Source organism: Haliaeetus leucocephalus, unplaced genomic scaffold, assembly GCF_000737465.1.
Source record: "Haliaeetus leucocephalus isolate CR32 unplaced genomic scaffold, Haliaeetus_leucocephalus-4.0 Scaffold142, whole genome shotgun sequence".
Taxonomy (NCBI): Eukaryota; Metazoa; Chordata; class Aves; order Accipitriformes; family Accipitridae; genus Haliaeetus; species Haliaeetus leucocephalus.
The window spans coordinates 1,149,835-1,162,449 of record NW_010972578.1 but is presented as its reverse complement, the minus strand read 5'-3'; the positions used below and the strand labels follow the sequence as shown (position 1 = coordinate 1,162,449).

General features: G+C 39.9%; 1 protein-coding gene across 11 annotated transcripts in view; it reads left to right on the top strand.

Moving 5' to 3' along the window:
* CELF4 (CUGBP, Elav-like family member 4) overlaps positions 1–12,615 on the top strand; it is a 690,804-nt gene that overhangs the window by 84,455 nt on the left and 593,734 nt on the right. For all 11 annotated transcript variants that reach the window (XM_010561114.1, XM_010561115.1, XM_010561121.1 and 8 more), the window contains exon 2: positions 7,721–7,803. In XM_010561114.1, coding sequence (XP_010559416.1) covers positions 7,721–7,803 — 83 coding nt within the window. The remainder of the gene's footprint in view (positions 1–7,720; positions 7,804–12,615) is intronic.

Genomic DNA, 12,615 nt, shown 5'->3' with positions numbered 1-12,615 from the left:
GAAAGGACTCTGATTTGGATTGTGAACATCCATGGCTCATTTTGAAATATCATAAATGCATTTTAAGTGAGCTAATATTCTGTAAATATGGTTAACTTCTGCATTTCCAGATTTGGACTCTGAGTTTGTTTTTTTTAATGTTGTTCATGGTGGTATATGAGTGTGCCTTATGGATGCTTTTACATACAGACCCCTATCAAGTTATCTATAGTAGGAAAATGACAGCATCATAATAGTTAATGGAAAAATAACATAAGAGGAAAAAGAAAATTAGCATTCCACACAGCAGGGCATTTCGGATGTTAATCTGCCTTGCAATATAATTGACAGGGAAGCTGATATCTGAGAAGATTTTTATTCCTATCTTTTTCTCTAAACAGTTAGTGTTCAGTAGTTGTACAGCAGGGGAGATGGAGAAAAAGAAAGTTCTAGCCGAGTGAATGTTCTTTACCAGCAAAAGATGTTAACTTTCGTCAGAAGGTAGTTAATCACTGAGAGAGAAAGAGATGAAGAAATTGGATAAAACATTTCCAGTTCCAAAAGTCTTTATTGATTGTGTCCCCCTCAAGAAAATTCAGCTCAATCTCTGAAACCCTCAAGTGATTAAACCTTGGGCAGTCCACTGTAGACAGAGCAAATGAGAATTGTTTCAAAACCAGACATGTAGAGCTAGGATAGTTAAAGGGAAAAAAGATTTCTTTTTCACTTTGAAATCCTAGCTGGGAGACGTAATCTGAGATGTTGATTTTAAGGCAGGAGCTTTCTTAAGTGTTACAATCTTTCTCTGCGTAACAGATCCTCGAACCTTGAAACAAGGAACTGTTTTATTTTCAGAGGAAGAGCTCTCTTAAACAGAAACCTAGAGCTTGGAAGATGGGGGACAGATCTCTGGTCCATCACAGATAACTTGTACACATTGGTCTAAATGTTTTAAAGGCAATTAGGGCACAGAGAGACTGAAGCATCGCTAAATGAGATGGTCAGACCTGTGACCAGTTGAGAGTTCCTATTTCCCAGAGATGCAAGGTTTTTTTGATCTCAAAGCAGCTCCTCTACAAGACTGTAGCTATTTTTAAGTGGCAACATGACCACTAGTATGTGGTCTAAGGCATGCAATATTATTATTCTCCTCTGTTTTCTGTAAACAGCATGAAGGTCTTGAATAGTTGTGTTTGAATTGCAGTTTGCTTTCTTGAACTCCATAGCATACTGCTGGAGTAAAGCCCTTGGCTTCTCTGCCTTGGGGTTTTGGGAAATTAGGTACATTAAAGGTGGTAGGGGAAAAGCAGTAGATGCTATGAATTGATTTCTTTCTTCTTTCTTGCATAACCGTTAACAGAACAGTGTCTTCTACACCAGTTCATGCACTATACAGGAGTCTAACATAAAATAACATAGGAAGGCCAATTTAGGAAACCTCACTGTTAAAGTCAATGCATATTATTGTAACTAAAAGCATGAAGCTAATTGACTTGAAAAAAACAACAAAAAACTGACAGCCTTGTGATAGTTTTATCTCTTCTTGGGCAGAGATCCTGATTTTGGTTACATGTACAGGTATCAGATGGGCTGTAGTTTCAGAAGTTATTGCCTGTCAGCTTAGCTGTAACAACTGGTTGAGTGCATACTCTACAATCACAAATATTTGTGAAAAAAAACTGGCTTAGACCACTTGAGCTAGACTTCTCAAAACCTAGGGTTATCCTAAGTGTTCTAGATTATCACCAATTTAGCTGAGGTCAGTGACTGAACCAAGGATTCTTCCAAGAGAGACCATAGATGATAGGTCAAATCCTGAACCTAATTTTATGTTGGTGTAATTGCATAGTTCTGCTGAGTTGCATGAAAGTTCTCCCCTTGACTGGATGTACACCCCTGAGCTCACGGAATCTGCTTAACTCTTGGCTTTCATCTAAGAGTCTTAAAACACCTAAAAAACTTTATAATTTTCCCTCATAATGCCAAAGAGTAAACAGGCCCAGAAAGATTAAGGGTCCCATTTTGGGTTGGTTTGTGTGGTGGGGTTTTGGTAGCGGGGGAGGGGCCGCAGGGCCAGGTCCTGTGAGAAGCTGCCAGAAGCTTCCCCGGCTCCAAGTTGGACCCGCCGCTGGTCAAGGCCGAGCCCATCAGTGATGGTGGTCGCACCTCTGGGAGAATGTACTTAAGAAGGGGAACCTGTGGTGGGGGAGGAGATTGGAATGTGAGAGGAACCCCTCTGCGGATCCCGAGGTCAGTGAGGAAGGAGGGGAGGAGGAGCGGGGGAGCAGGGGGATGGATGCCCCCCAGGGTGGCCGCCGCTCCCTGGGAGAGCCCGCGCTGGAGCAGGCCGTGACTGGAGGCCTGCGGCCTGCGGGAAGGCCCCACGCCAGGGAAGCTCATGGAGGACTGTCTCCCGCGGGAGGGACCCCCCGGTGGAGCAGGGGCTGAGTGAGGAATCCTCCCCCTGAGGAGGAAGGAGCGGCAGAGACAAGGGGGGAGGAACCCACCCCAACCCCCATTCCCCGTCCCCCTGCGCCGCCGGGGGGAGGAGGGAGAGAGAACCGGAGAACCGGGAGTGGGGCTGAGCAGGGAAGGAGGGAGGGGTGGGGGACAAGTATTCTAAGATTTGGTTTTACTTCCCTTTACCCTTGTTTTGATTTGATTGGTAGTAAATTAAATTGATTTTGTTTTCTTCCCACTTGTCTTTCGCTTGTGACAATAAGTGGTGAGTGATCCCTCCCTGTCCTTGTCTCGAACCACAAGCTTTTCTTTATATTTTCTCTTCATCCCACTGGGGCCAGGGTGGGGAGGAGTGAGCTAGTGGCTTCATGGTGCTTTGTTACCAACTGGCCTTAAACCTCAGCAGGCCCCTTCCCCAAATCCTGTTGAAGAGTGTAAGTAACTTTTCATTAGATTTTGACAGGACCTTTAGCATCTTGTTCAGACAGACAGCAAATACCTGCAAGTTATCATGGTTATAGTCTAGCTTTTAGACAACGCCTCTGGATCTAGGTACATGGAAAAGCTAAAGGCATGTTTTGTGTGAGGTTATGTAGTTCTAATAAAATCATAAGATGTCACAAAAACACATCATGCAAAGAAAGGGTCATAAGTCACTAAGCGCTTGTTCTTTGATTTAAACAATGGGCAAAGAGGAGAAACTATGCCAGGATACCTGTGGCTGCCTGCCAGAATAAAACAAGAAAGGGGGAAAAAGCCCTTAATTACAGTTATTAATATATCTCCAGTATGCATCACCTTCATGTCCCCACCTTATATAACAAGGATTAATTAAGGTACAGATAATGCATATACTTGAGGTAACTGGGAGGTTAGAGGTGGCAGGTGGAATCTGATGCTGTGAACATGCAACCTTGAAGCTAAAAGCCTGCACCTGAGATAGCTGTGCATGGCTTTTATACCTCATGTAGAGGATAGGCCTCTCCAGAGTTTTACTCTTCTCCTGTATACTAGGTCAAATTAATATCTTGTCATTGATGGTAAACCCTTAGATAACTAATTTTAAATAGGTAAATTTGAGTTAGGTGACCAGTGCTTTTCAGCTGGTCAGAAGTACTTATCTGGTTTAAAGTGGCTGAGAGTCACCTGATTCACTGAAGTGATAAGCACTGAGATGTCAAGTGAGAAGACTCTGTTTTCATTTGTCCCAGGATGAACTGGTGGGGTAAAATAGTTCTTTGTTTCCAGAATTATTCTGTTCAGCTCAGAATGTGTTTCTGGACTGTTTTGCCTCTCAGGCTTGTGCAAAATCTTCAGGAGGCTTACTGTGGGGTTGAAGTTGCTGTAAGTGTGATCATTATCCATCTGTATTCCATGCAATTATTATTTATGTTATTGAATTCCCTGGAGGTAAAATTAAAATAGAGCTTTTTTTTTTTTTTTTTTCATTTCAAGCTCTTGTTTTTGTTTCCCCCTTCTCTTTAACAACCTTGTTTCCCAGGAGACCACTTGATATGTCCTCATGTTTCCAAGAGACTGAAGTTCAATAGGTTGAGAGTTAATTGCCAGCTGGGAGTTTCCAGATGTTTATGCAGTAGCCCAAAGAGCTGTCCACTGGTAGCAAATGCACAGCTGGAAAGACACAGTCCAAACAAAGCATCTTTTAGCTGATTGACATATGTCTGGAAAACTTGGCATGTTTGAGACAAATGGAATTGAAATTAGGAACAGCTAGGAGCAAGTCCTTCATTATCAATAATTAGTCAATTAGATTTTTTTTGTTCAAATTCAGATATAATTCTCAAGCATTGTACTCAGTCATTATCACCCATGCAAGTAAACGACAGAAATAATGCATAGCCTTCACTCTATCTTTCCTTGAGATGTGTTCAGAAATATTCATTATACTGTTGAACATAGGCCATTCCATGGGGCTGGATCGTGCAAATGATTTGTAATGGAATATGAAGCCTTTCTCCCAGAAATCAGATTCACATCCAGTCCAAACAGCTGATGGCAAGTGAACTGTTAAGTTGAGCTACTTAAGAGTTTACTATCAAAATGCTGGGGTTTTTTTTGTTTTGGTTTGGGTTTTTTTCCAGTCAAATAAGTGGTTCTGTACACAATCAAAATTTTCAGTGGGGAAAATTTATTGTTCTGAAATTGTTTTCCATCTGGGAAATCAAAGTGGAAAAAAATAACTTTTTTCACCAGCTTGACTTTTCTCTGTAAAACCCATAATAGCTGCTTCATATGACATTATTTCAAGACTCAGTTGTTTAGGGTGTTGTAGCCTGTAGTGTTAACCTGAGTGTTCAGTGTTCTGTTCTTTAAGCAACGGTCTCCAGGAAGGAAGAATCCTTTGGAGGGGTCATATGGATGCACATTGGAAGATGTAGCCTAAGAAAAGTAACACCTGAAAGAGGTGATACAGTTGTAATTCCTTTAAGCATCACAAAACAAAGGACAGATCAAGCATTTTGATGTTCCTAAGGAAGGGGGCGGGAGGGGCAAGAAATCTTACTGCCTTTTGTCCTAATGCACAAGGAGCTGAAATGGGGAAATTTTTTCAGGATGTAATAATATGTATTGTTTTATGACAAGCCACATGTTCATGTTTTTGAAAAATAATACTCTAGCTGATGCTGGCTTTGTGCCTTTTAGAGTCGTCTTGTAATAAGTAAAGGCAAGACAAAGAAACCTATGAACTAGCCATTTGAAGTTCAAGTTTAAGGCCTATTATGAACATTAAGCTCTACTTTATTCCAGCTGGCCATTGCAGGGGTGGAACTTCTTACCAGGATTTACTTAAAATAAATGAGGTATTATTTTTCCTAAATAAATTACTTTTTGCCCCACAATAGTGGAATAGAGTGTAATTCATGTGCATGACATTTTTAAGGAGCAAGAGAAAAAGAATTACCTCCACAAAACATTTTTTGTCCCTGAAAAACATGGTTTTTCTTTGCCTGGCCATATGAGAGACTAGATTTCTTCCTTTCTGTTCAAAGTCTTTCTGTCCTTAACACCTTGTTTGGGAAATCAGTGATGTTTGGATGAATTCTACTAAGTAGTGTTTCTGGGAATTTGGTACTTCTACCACTTCTACAAACATGTCTGGAGAGGACTTAACAGAGGTTTCTCCCTGATGAGAACCTGTCCCCCACTTTATGTGGATCTTGGAAGGAAACTTTACTCCTTCAGAGAGGAGTAGTCTTCTGTCTACTCAGTCTGAATTACAGTCATATGGTAGGAGATGCAGGACATTGTTACCCGGAACTGTCATCATGGCCATCACAAGGAGGAGAAAAATATAGCTATCATTATGGGAGCTTTACACTGCATAGTTTATCTCTATAACAGTGCACTATGATGTGCCTAATTAGACTGTATCAGCTGCTCCACGTCTGCTACTGAAGGAAGACTTTCTTATTGTGTCTAGTCAACAGAGAGCTCTCAGGCTGTGATTTAGCACTCAAATTAAATTTAAGCATAGTTTCCCATTTGATTATCAAGCTATGGGTGACTTTTAAGGATCCTTTTCAATCCATTACTTCTCCTAGCTGTAAACTCTCTGCCACAGTTTTTTCCTCCTCTCTGGTAGATGCAGACTGACTGAAAACTCATCCATTTAAAGTTAGAGGGGAACGAATCCAAATAATTCCAATTAGAGTATGCAAACTTTTGCTGTTGTTCAGTCTCCTTCCTTGCTTGTCAACTTCTGCTTCTGAGTCTCAATTATTGAGACATAATAAATGTAATTGGCTTGAATAAACTGAAAGGAACAAGACCTTCAGAAAGCAATATAGGGTAAGAAATAGGGCAAAAAATAGGGTTTATTTCCATGCCAAATTGGAACATTCATCCAGCTTGTGGCTTCATTGTGAGAGGAGTATGGTAACTTCAACAAGACAGTCTTTAAGAAAATATATATATATGTGTTTATAGAAAAAAAATCTCCCTAGTCTCTTGTGCGTACTAATCTGTTAAAAACATTGTAAAGAAGAAAAGAACAAGTGTCTATTTCTTCTGTAATATTGTCTAAGGAACCAAATTGGATAAAACAGTGAACCCTGTATGGACAAAAAGACCGCAGTGGTGATCAGAGCTGAAAAAAAGTTCGTAGTCTACTGTTTACGCACCTGTTGCACACTTTTTTTGTATGCGTGGGGTGAAGGTGGGTTGGTCAAGATGAGGTTATGGGACATATTTGTTTCTTCAGCAGTCTCTCTGTACTTGTGCTGCTCTTGGAAGATGCCTACAGTTTGATGGACATGCTGCCTGAACCTTGAAAGATATGATACCTCCATTTCAAGGAGCTGGCAAGGTTGCAGACATTCTGTAGTAACTTCAGAGAAAATGTCCTCTGCATAACAAGCACTTCTTTTGCTGCAGGAACTGGCAGGTTTTCAGTATACTGCAGTAAGAAGGAATAACCTGATCATATCAAACACACACATAACTGGTGTAAGATGTTGCAACATTGACCAGTTTTACCAGAAAGTGAGCATGGAGGTAGGGAGAGAAGGCAGAGCACGGTTTTTGCTCTGCTTTACCGTGACAGGGCTTTAGTCTTTGTAGTTAAGACAACTTTTTGGAAGAATCAAAGACATGATCCATTGGAGCATCGCTGGAGTTCTAATGATCTGTAAAGCAACATGGATGTTTTGGATTGATTGTTTGGGCTTTGCTGTGATAGTCTTTGTATGCATGGCGGGAAGCCAATGACCCCTTGCAGCAGCAAGTGCAGGGTGGTGGCTTTCTGGTGTGGTGCAAACAGGGAGACTACTTGTGGATGCAAGTCAGGCTAAACAATAGGCGTAGTCCTCTGCAGTAGGAAGTCCCAAGTCCTTGTATGCCCTTTACTTGAAGTACTTGGTACAAAAGAAGGGCATGAGACCTTCAGCGTGATATGGCAGTAAGGGGCTTGTTCCCAGTGCTGCTGCTGGAGTGGGATTGGGAGCTCATGCCCCACCTTGCCACTATGTGGGTTCATTGAGGTCACTAATCCTGTACAACCCTCTGTATCTGACACTTAAGCATGTATTCAAACAAAAATAAACACTCATAGCCACACTGTTGCTCACTCTTCACCAGGGCTCAGAGGAAGTGATGCTAGCTTCGTTTCTTGACTCTTTGCTACTGACCTACTACGGAGAGATTTTTATGATTGTTTTACAGGGAATGGGGTGATGATGGGAAAGTGGTTTGCTCTGTCTCAATTTTAAACAGATCCCCTCTGAAGTGCTGCTCTTACTGAGGTTTTGCCTTTTGTTTACAGGCTGTGCCTTCCTAACATACTGCGAAAGGGAGTCTGCTCTAAAGGCCCAGAGTGCACTGCATGAACAGAAGACACTGCCAGGGGTGAGTCCAGATTGCTAACTTTTTTTTTTTTTTTTTTTTAATCTAAAATGGGTTACATATGGAGTTCTCATCTTGGGTTTGGAGCATAATGTCTCTGGTTGCTTGGATGATTCACTATTTGCATTGTGCTAATAAAATGAAGACACCACCAACCCACCCAAACAGTTTCCAGGCGCAAAATGAAAAGCTTTTTGCTCTTATCAGGAGTCAGGAAAACAGTAATTAACTGGTTATGGGCTGGATTCTACCAACCTCACTCAGCTGAGGAAAGGTTTTAGGATTCTGACTATTACAATGAAATATTTGAAGTGCTTACCAGGTGCTACCTCTTACTATTTTTCTTCTCTGAAGCAAGGTGTGGCAGCAAGAAATCAAGGAACAGATCACATTATTGAGTTATCACAGAATGAAAACATATTCCTGATGACAAAGTGGTTTGACTCAGTTACTTTAGTATTCAAGCAGCTGTAGCAGATTGGAAAGGCGGTGAGACAAGGAGAAAAGAGAGAGAGGAGAGACGAACACAAGATAATGAGGAAAATTATTCACATGAGCAAGATCTAAGGTTCAGACAACACAAGCAGAACTAAAAATAGAATCAGCATTATGTGGGGAAGACCTGCCCTGCTGGGATGGGTTTCCAGTTTAGCAGTAACCGGGAGGAGGGAGAGAGAGACACTATTTAGATTCAGCCAGGGTACATGGATTGGAAACAGCCGAGTGCAGTACTCCTGTGGCTAGAATAGGGCTAGTTTCACAATGACACAAAAGTCAGTGATCAAGTAATTACGAGTGGGATCCTGAGGGTTCTAGGCTGCATCTAAACTGAGAGGAAATTGATCCAAAAGTCTGCCTTTATTAGCTGTTGTTGACTGACTGAGTCCTGTGTACCCATAACCTACCTTTCTACAAAACGTAAGACATGTCAGTTGCTCTATGTTGCTGAAGAAAGTGTTCATTCTGCTCTGCTTGTTTCCATCATCCTGGGTCTATTTACCTATCTTTATGCCACCTTGCCAGTATGGAATGCCCACGCAGTTGCTCATCTACATCTATCTTTGCTTTAAAGGCCATACCTTATGTAAATATATACATACTTCATTCCCTAAAAATACATTTCTGTCAGCTGACAACTCCCTCTGAATTATTTTTTTTTTCTAGAAAATCGTTAACCACAGATTGAGAGTAACTTGAGTCTTGTTGGGGTTTAGGTTTTTCAACAGGTGTTGTTTTCTTTTTACTTCTCTCTCCTTGGAACGATAGAACTGGATGTACAATAATTGAAAATATTTCAAATAAGGATGTTTTGGGTAACATTTTACCTGAAATTTTCTGAAATATGCTTGAAATCAAATATGTATTTATCAAAACTAGAGATATGCTTGTGATGAATAAGGTGTTTGTGTATTTAAAAGATACTAACTGGAATTCCAGTTTTTTTCACTGAGACTGTTTGCTCTCTTCATTAGGAACCAGACCACTCACTTGCATATGGAACTCATATCTACTCTATAGGGTTAAAATCTCATCCTGAAGTTGTATGATGGGAATACCTTCATGAAGACAGTGGGTCAGTGAGACTGAGGGCTCAGAGCTGGGGAGGGAGGGCAAGTGACAATTTAGGATTATTTTTTTTTTTAATTACTTCTTTATATGTCTACAGTTCTGAATCTCAGTCTGCTTTTTAGAGATTTTAAATCACAAAACTCTTGAAGTCAAAACTGTTGTCTTGGACAGTGACAAAATTCAACTGGCTTTTGCATTAAGATCAAGACTTCCTTCAGAGGTTACACTGACTGATTCTAGACCACAGGCAAAACATTCCTTCCTTGGTTTACGTCATTTCTATCACATATAGCCCATACTGACCACACTGACTTCAGAAGGCTTTTTTGTTTTGTTTTACACTTTGAGGCAACACATCAGGATCTGATTGAATTGGGAACAGTGAATCCTCTGTCTAAAATAGCAACGAGGTTTTTGAGAGTTCTGAGCACTGACTTCTCCCGTCCCTTTCATTTCCAGTTCTGTTTGTCTCAGGATAAAGGTTTACTTTCCACCAGCAAACCCTCTGCATACAGCTTTCTGCCAAGTTTCTGAACTCATCTTCTGAATGATGTCACTGTAGTTTATTTAAGGAAACCAGCCTTGCCTCTTGATAAACTATTATGCCTGGATACTGTTTTATGGTTCCTATGTGAGTAGCAGAGAATTATTTATGACTTACCTGACTGTTCTTGATAACATGCACCAACAATACCAAGCATAGTTCATCACCATAAAATAAAAAGCACTCATAAGGTCAGGGGTCTAAGTCCTCATCCACATGAGTTCACAAATGACACATATATAACACCTTCTCTTGACCCTCTACTGTCTGTGACACAAACAGTGCTACTGAGGAGGTATCAAAAATAATTAACAATGCTGGTATAGAAAAAAAGAAAATATTACTACGGTGAGCCGTTGAATCAAGACACTTCTTTCCCATCCCCCAGTAAACTGTGTATTTGCCTGCTCTTGCAATATTGCTGTTTGTGTTCTTTGTATTATAAAACACAGAGTTGAGTCATTTTTAATAATATGCACATGAATGCTAATGTATTGAAATAGTGAGGCATGAGGAGTTTGTGTCCAGATTCAGATGCCTTGCCTCTTAGCTATGTATCACTTTGGTTTTAGTGGAGTGGCTACATGCACATATTTTACAGTAATTACTTTCTGGATGTGCTTTGTAAGATGACAGAAATATGTTTCACATATTTCTATGTTATATGTGGGACATAAAGTCATCTTGTGGAATAATCAAAAGACTTCCAAGCAAGTATGTGTTGATTAATAAAGTCTTTACAGCACTTTGTTTTGGGGCGGGAAGGAATCATGATAGATATTTTGAAGCAACTAGAATGGAATGTAAAACATAAAATTATTAGTTGGATCCTCTTCATCTAAATGAATTAGGCTGTTTTGGACAGTTTGAAATTGTCTTGCCTAAAACAGAAGGTTAACGTAGCAGGGTGTGTATGTATGTGTAAAAAGCACTTTGCGAGTGTCGGACAATTCAAATTCTAGCATTTACTTGTGATTGTTTATTTTACATATAATAGAGTAGCTGGATGATGAAGTATATTAGTTCTTTAATAATTTATAGAAATGCTTTGATGTTGCAGTAATTACATTAAAGGTCACATATCAAAGGTAATTTGGTTGAGCAGCTGTGATGGTTTCTCAGAAGCAATCAATATTGCTGTCCGTGGTGCTGATTTCACCAAGGGGACTGCCAGATTAAAGGAGGCTTATTACCAGCCAGCCAGACACGGGGGAAATCAAGAACAGATTGGAGAGATGCACTATTCTCTTTCCCTACCTATAATTAACACTGTTCACCATAATCTGCGCTAATCCTTCATAGTGGGAAACCACTTTTTTTTTTTTTTTTCCGCCAACATTATAAAAAGCAAATTAGGCAAGGAAGAGTAATTTGGGGGAGCAGGACAGAGAAAGTAGAGAAAGTAAAAGTTGATTCACCCTTGGGATTTCTGATGCCGATATATCTCTCAATGATAATGTAATATCAAAAACACAGCCCAAGGTCTTGGGGAAAGCATGGGGAGGGGGGAAAAGTGATCTAGACAATGACAGTGCAGGGGATGTGAGAATTATCTGCCTGCAGATTTGGTATAATATTATCTATTTGCCCCACAAAGCTCCACAGGAAATGAAATCAGAGAAATAAAATTATGTTTTAAGCGTAGTCATTTTGATTACAAATTATAGTGAACGCAACTTTTTCTCCCCTTTCTTTTTTCTTTCTGAAGCAAATGGCAGAGGATAATGCTGAGAAATGTAATTACACTATCAAGATCTACTTTTATTTATAGCACAAATAAACTGAGCTCATGTATGATAAGCACAGAGGCATTTTTTTCCTCTAGTTCTTTGTGGCTTTCTCAGGCAATGGGAATGAATAGTCCATGTATACTTGGTTGGAGGCACTGCCTCTTTGCATAATATTAAAACCTCCCTGTAAGACTTGCAAAGAATAACTATGAAATTAAGTAGCTATGAAACTGTTAACCTCAGCAATCTGCAGGGCTTATTCAGGCTGGGAAATAGACTGGGTTTTCTTACTGTATGTGTTCCTCTTGAAAGGGAGAGTGGTCTACTGGTATGCTAAATTTCTCAGTCCATAACCTAATTAGTTTTCTTCCTAACTGTTCTGATATCCTTTGTCTCTTCTGCCATCTAGAAAAAATGCATTCCGTTTTATTCATTGTATGCAAAAATATGCATCTGTAACATTAGAAGACAGGTGAGCTCATAAAACTCATATTAAATCCAGTTTTAAACAAACAGAAAAACCTTGTCTAATGCAAATAAAGTTATGCTTAGTTAAAAAAAAAAAAAAAGTTTTTCAATGTTATTGGTCTTATCTGGCTCAAATTCGTATGTATATGTGAGGAAAGACACCTGAGCATGCCAGGGGAGGGGAGAAGGGTGTCTTGCAAAATCTAGCCCATCTTGAATCCTTGTAATAAGTCTTAAATGAGACATAAGTGTCATGTGGACTTCAGAAGTTTTGCGCATATAGCATAGATTCCACTATTCAAGCAGACCTTGCTGTAATTTTACAGTCTTATTGTCTTTTTTTTTTAATGTTTCAAAGCTTTTTCCAAAAGCTTGTTAGAAAACCATTAAACCACGTATCAGCCTGCACACTGTTATGCCAAAAATGGTATTCTATTCCCACACCTTCCCATTTCAAAAGTTTTCTCTGCCAATGTAAATTGCAATTTGGTCAGCAGTGGCAGG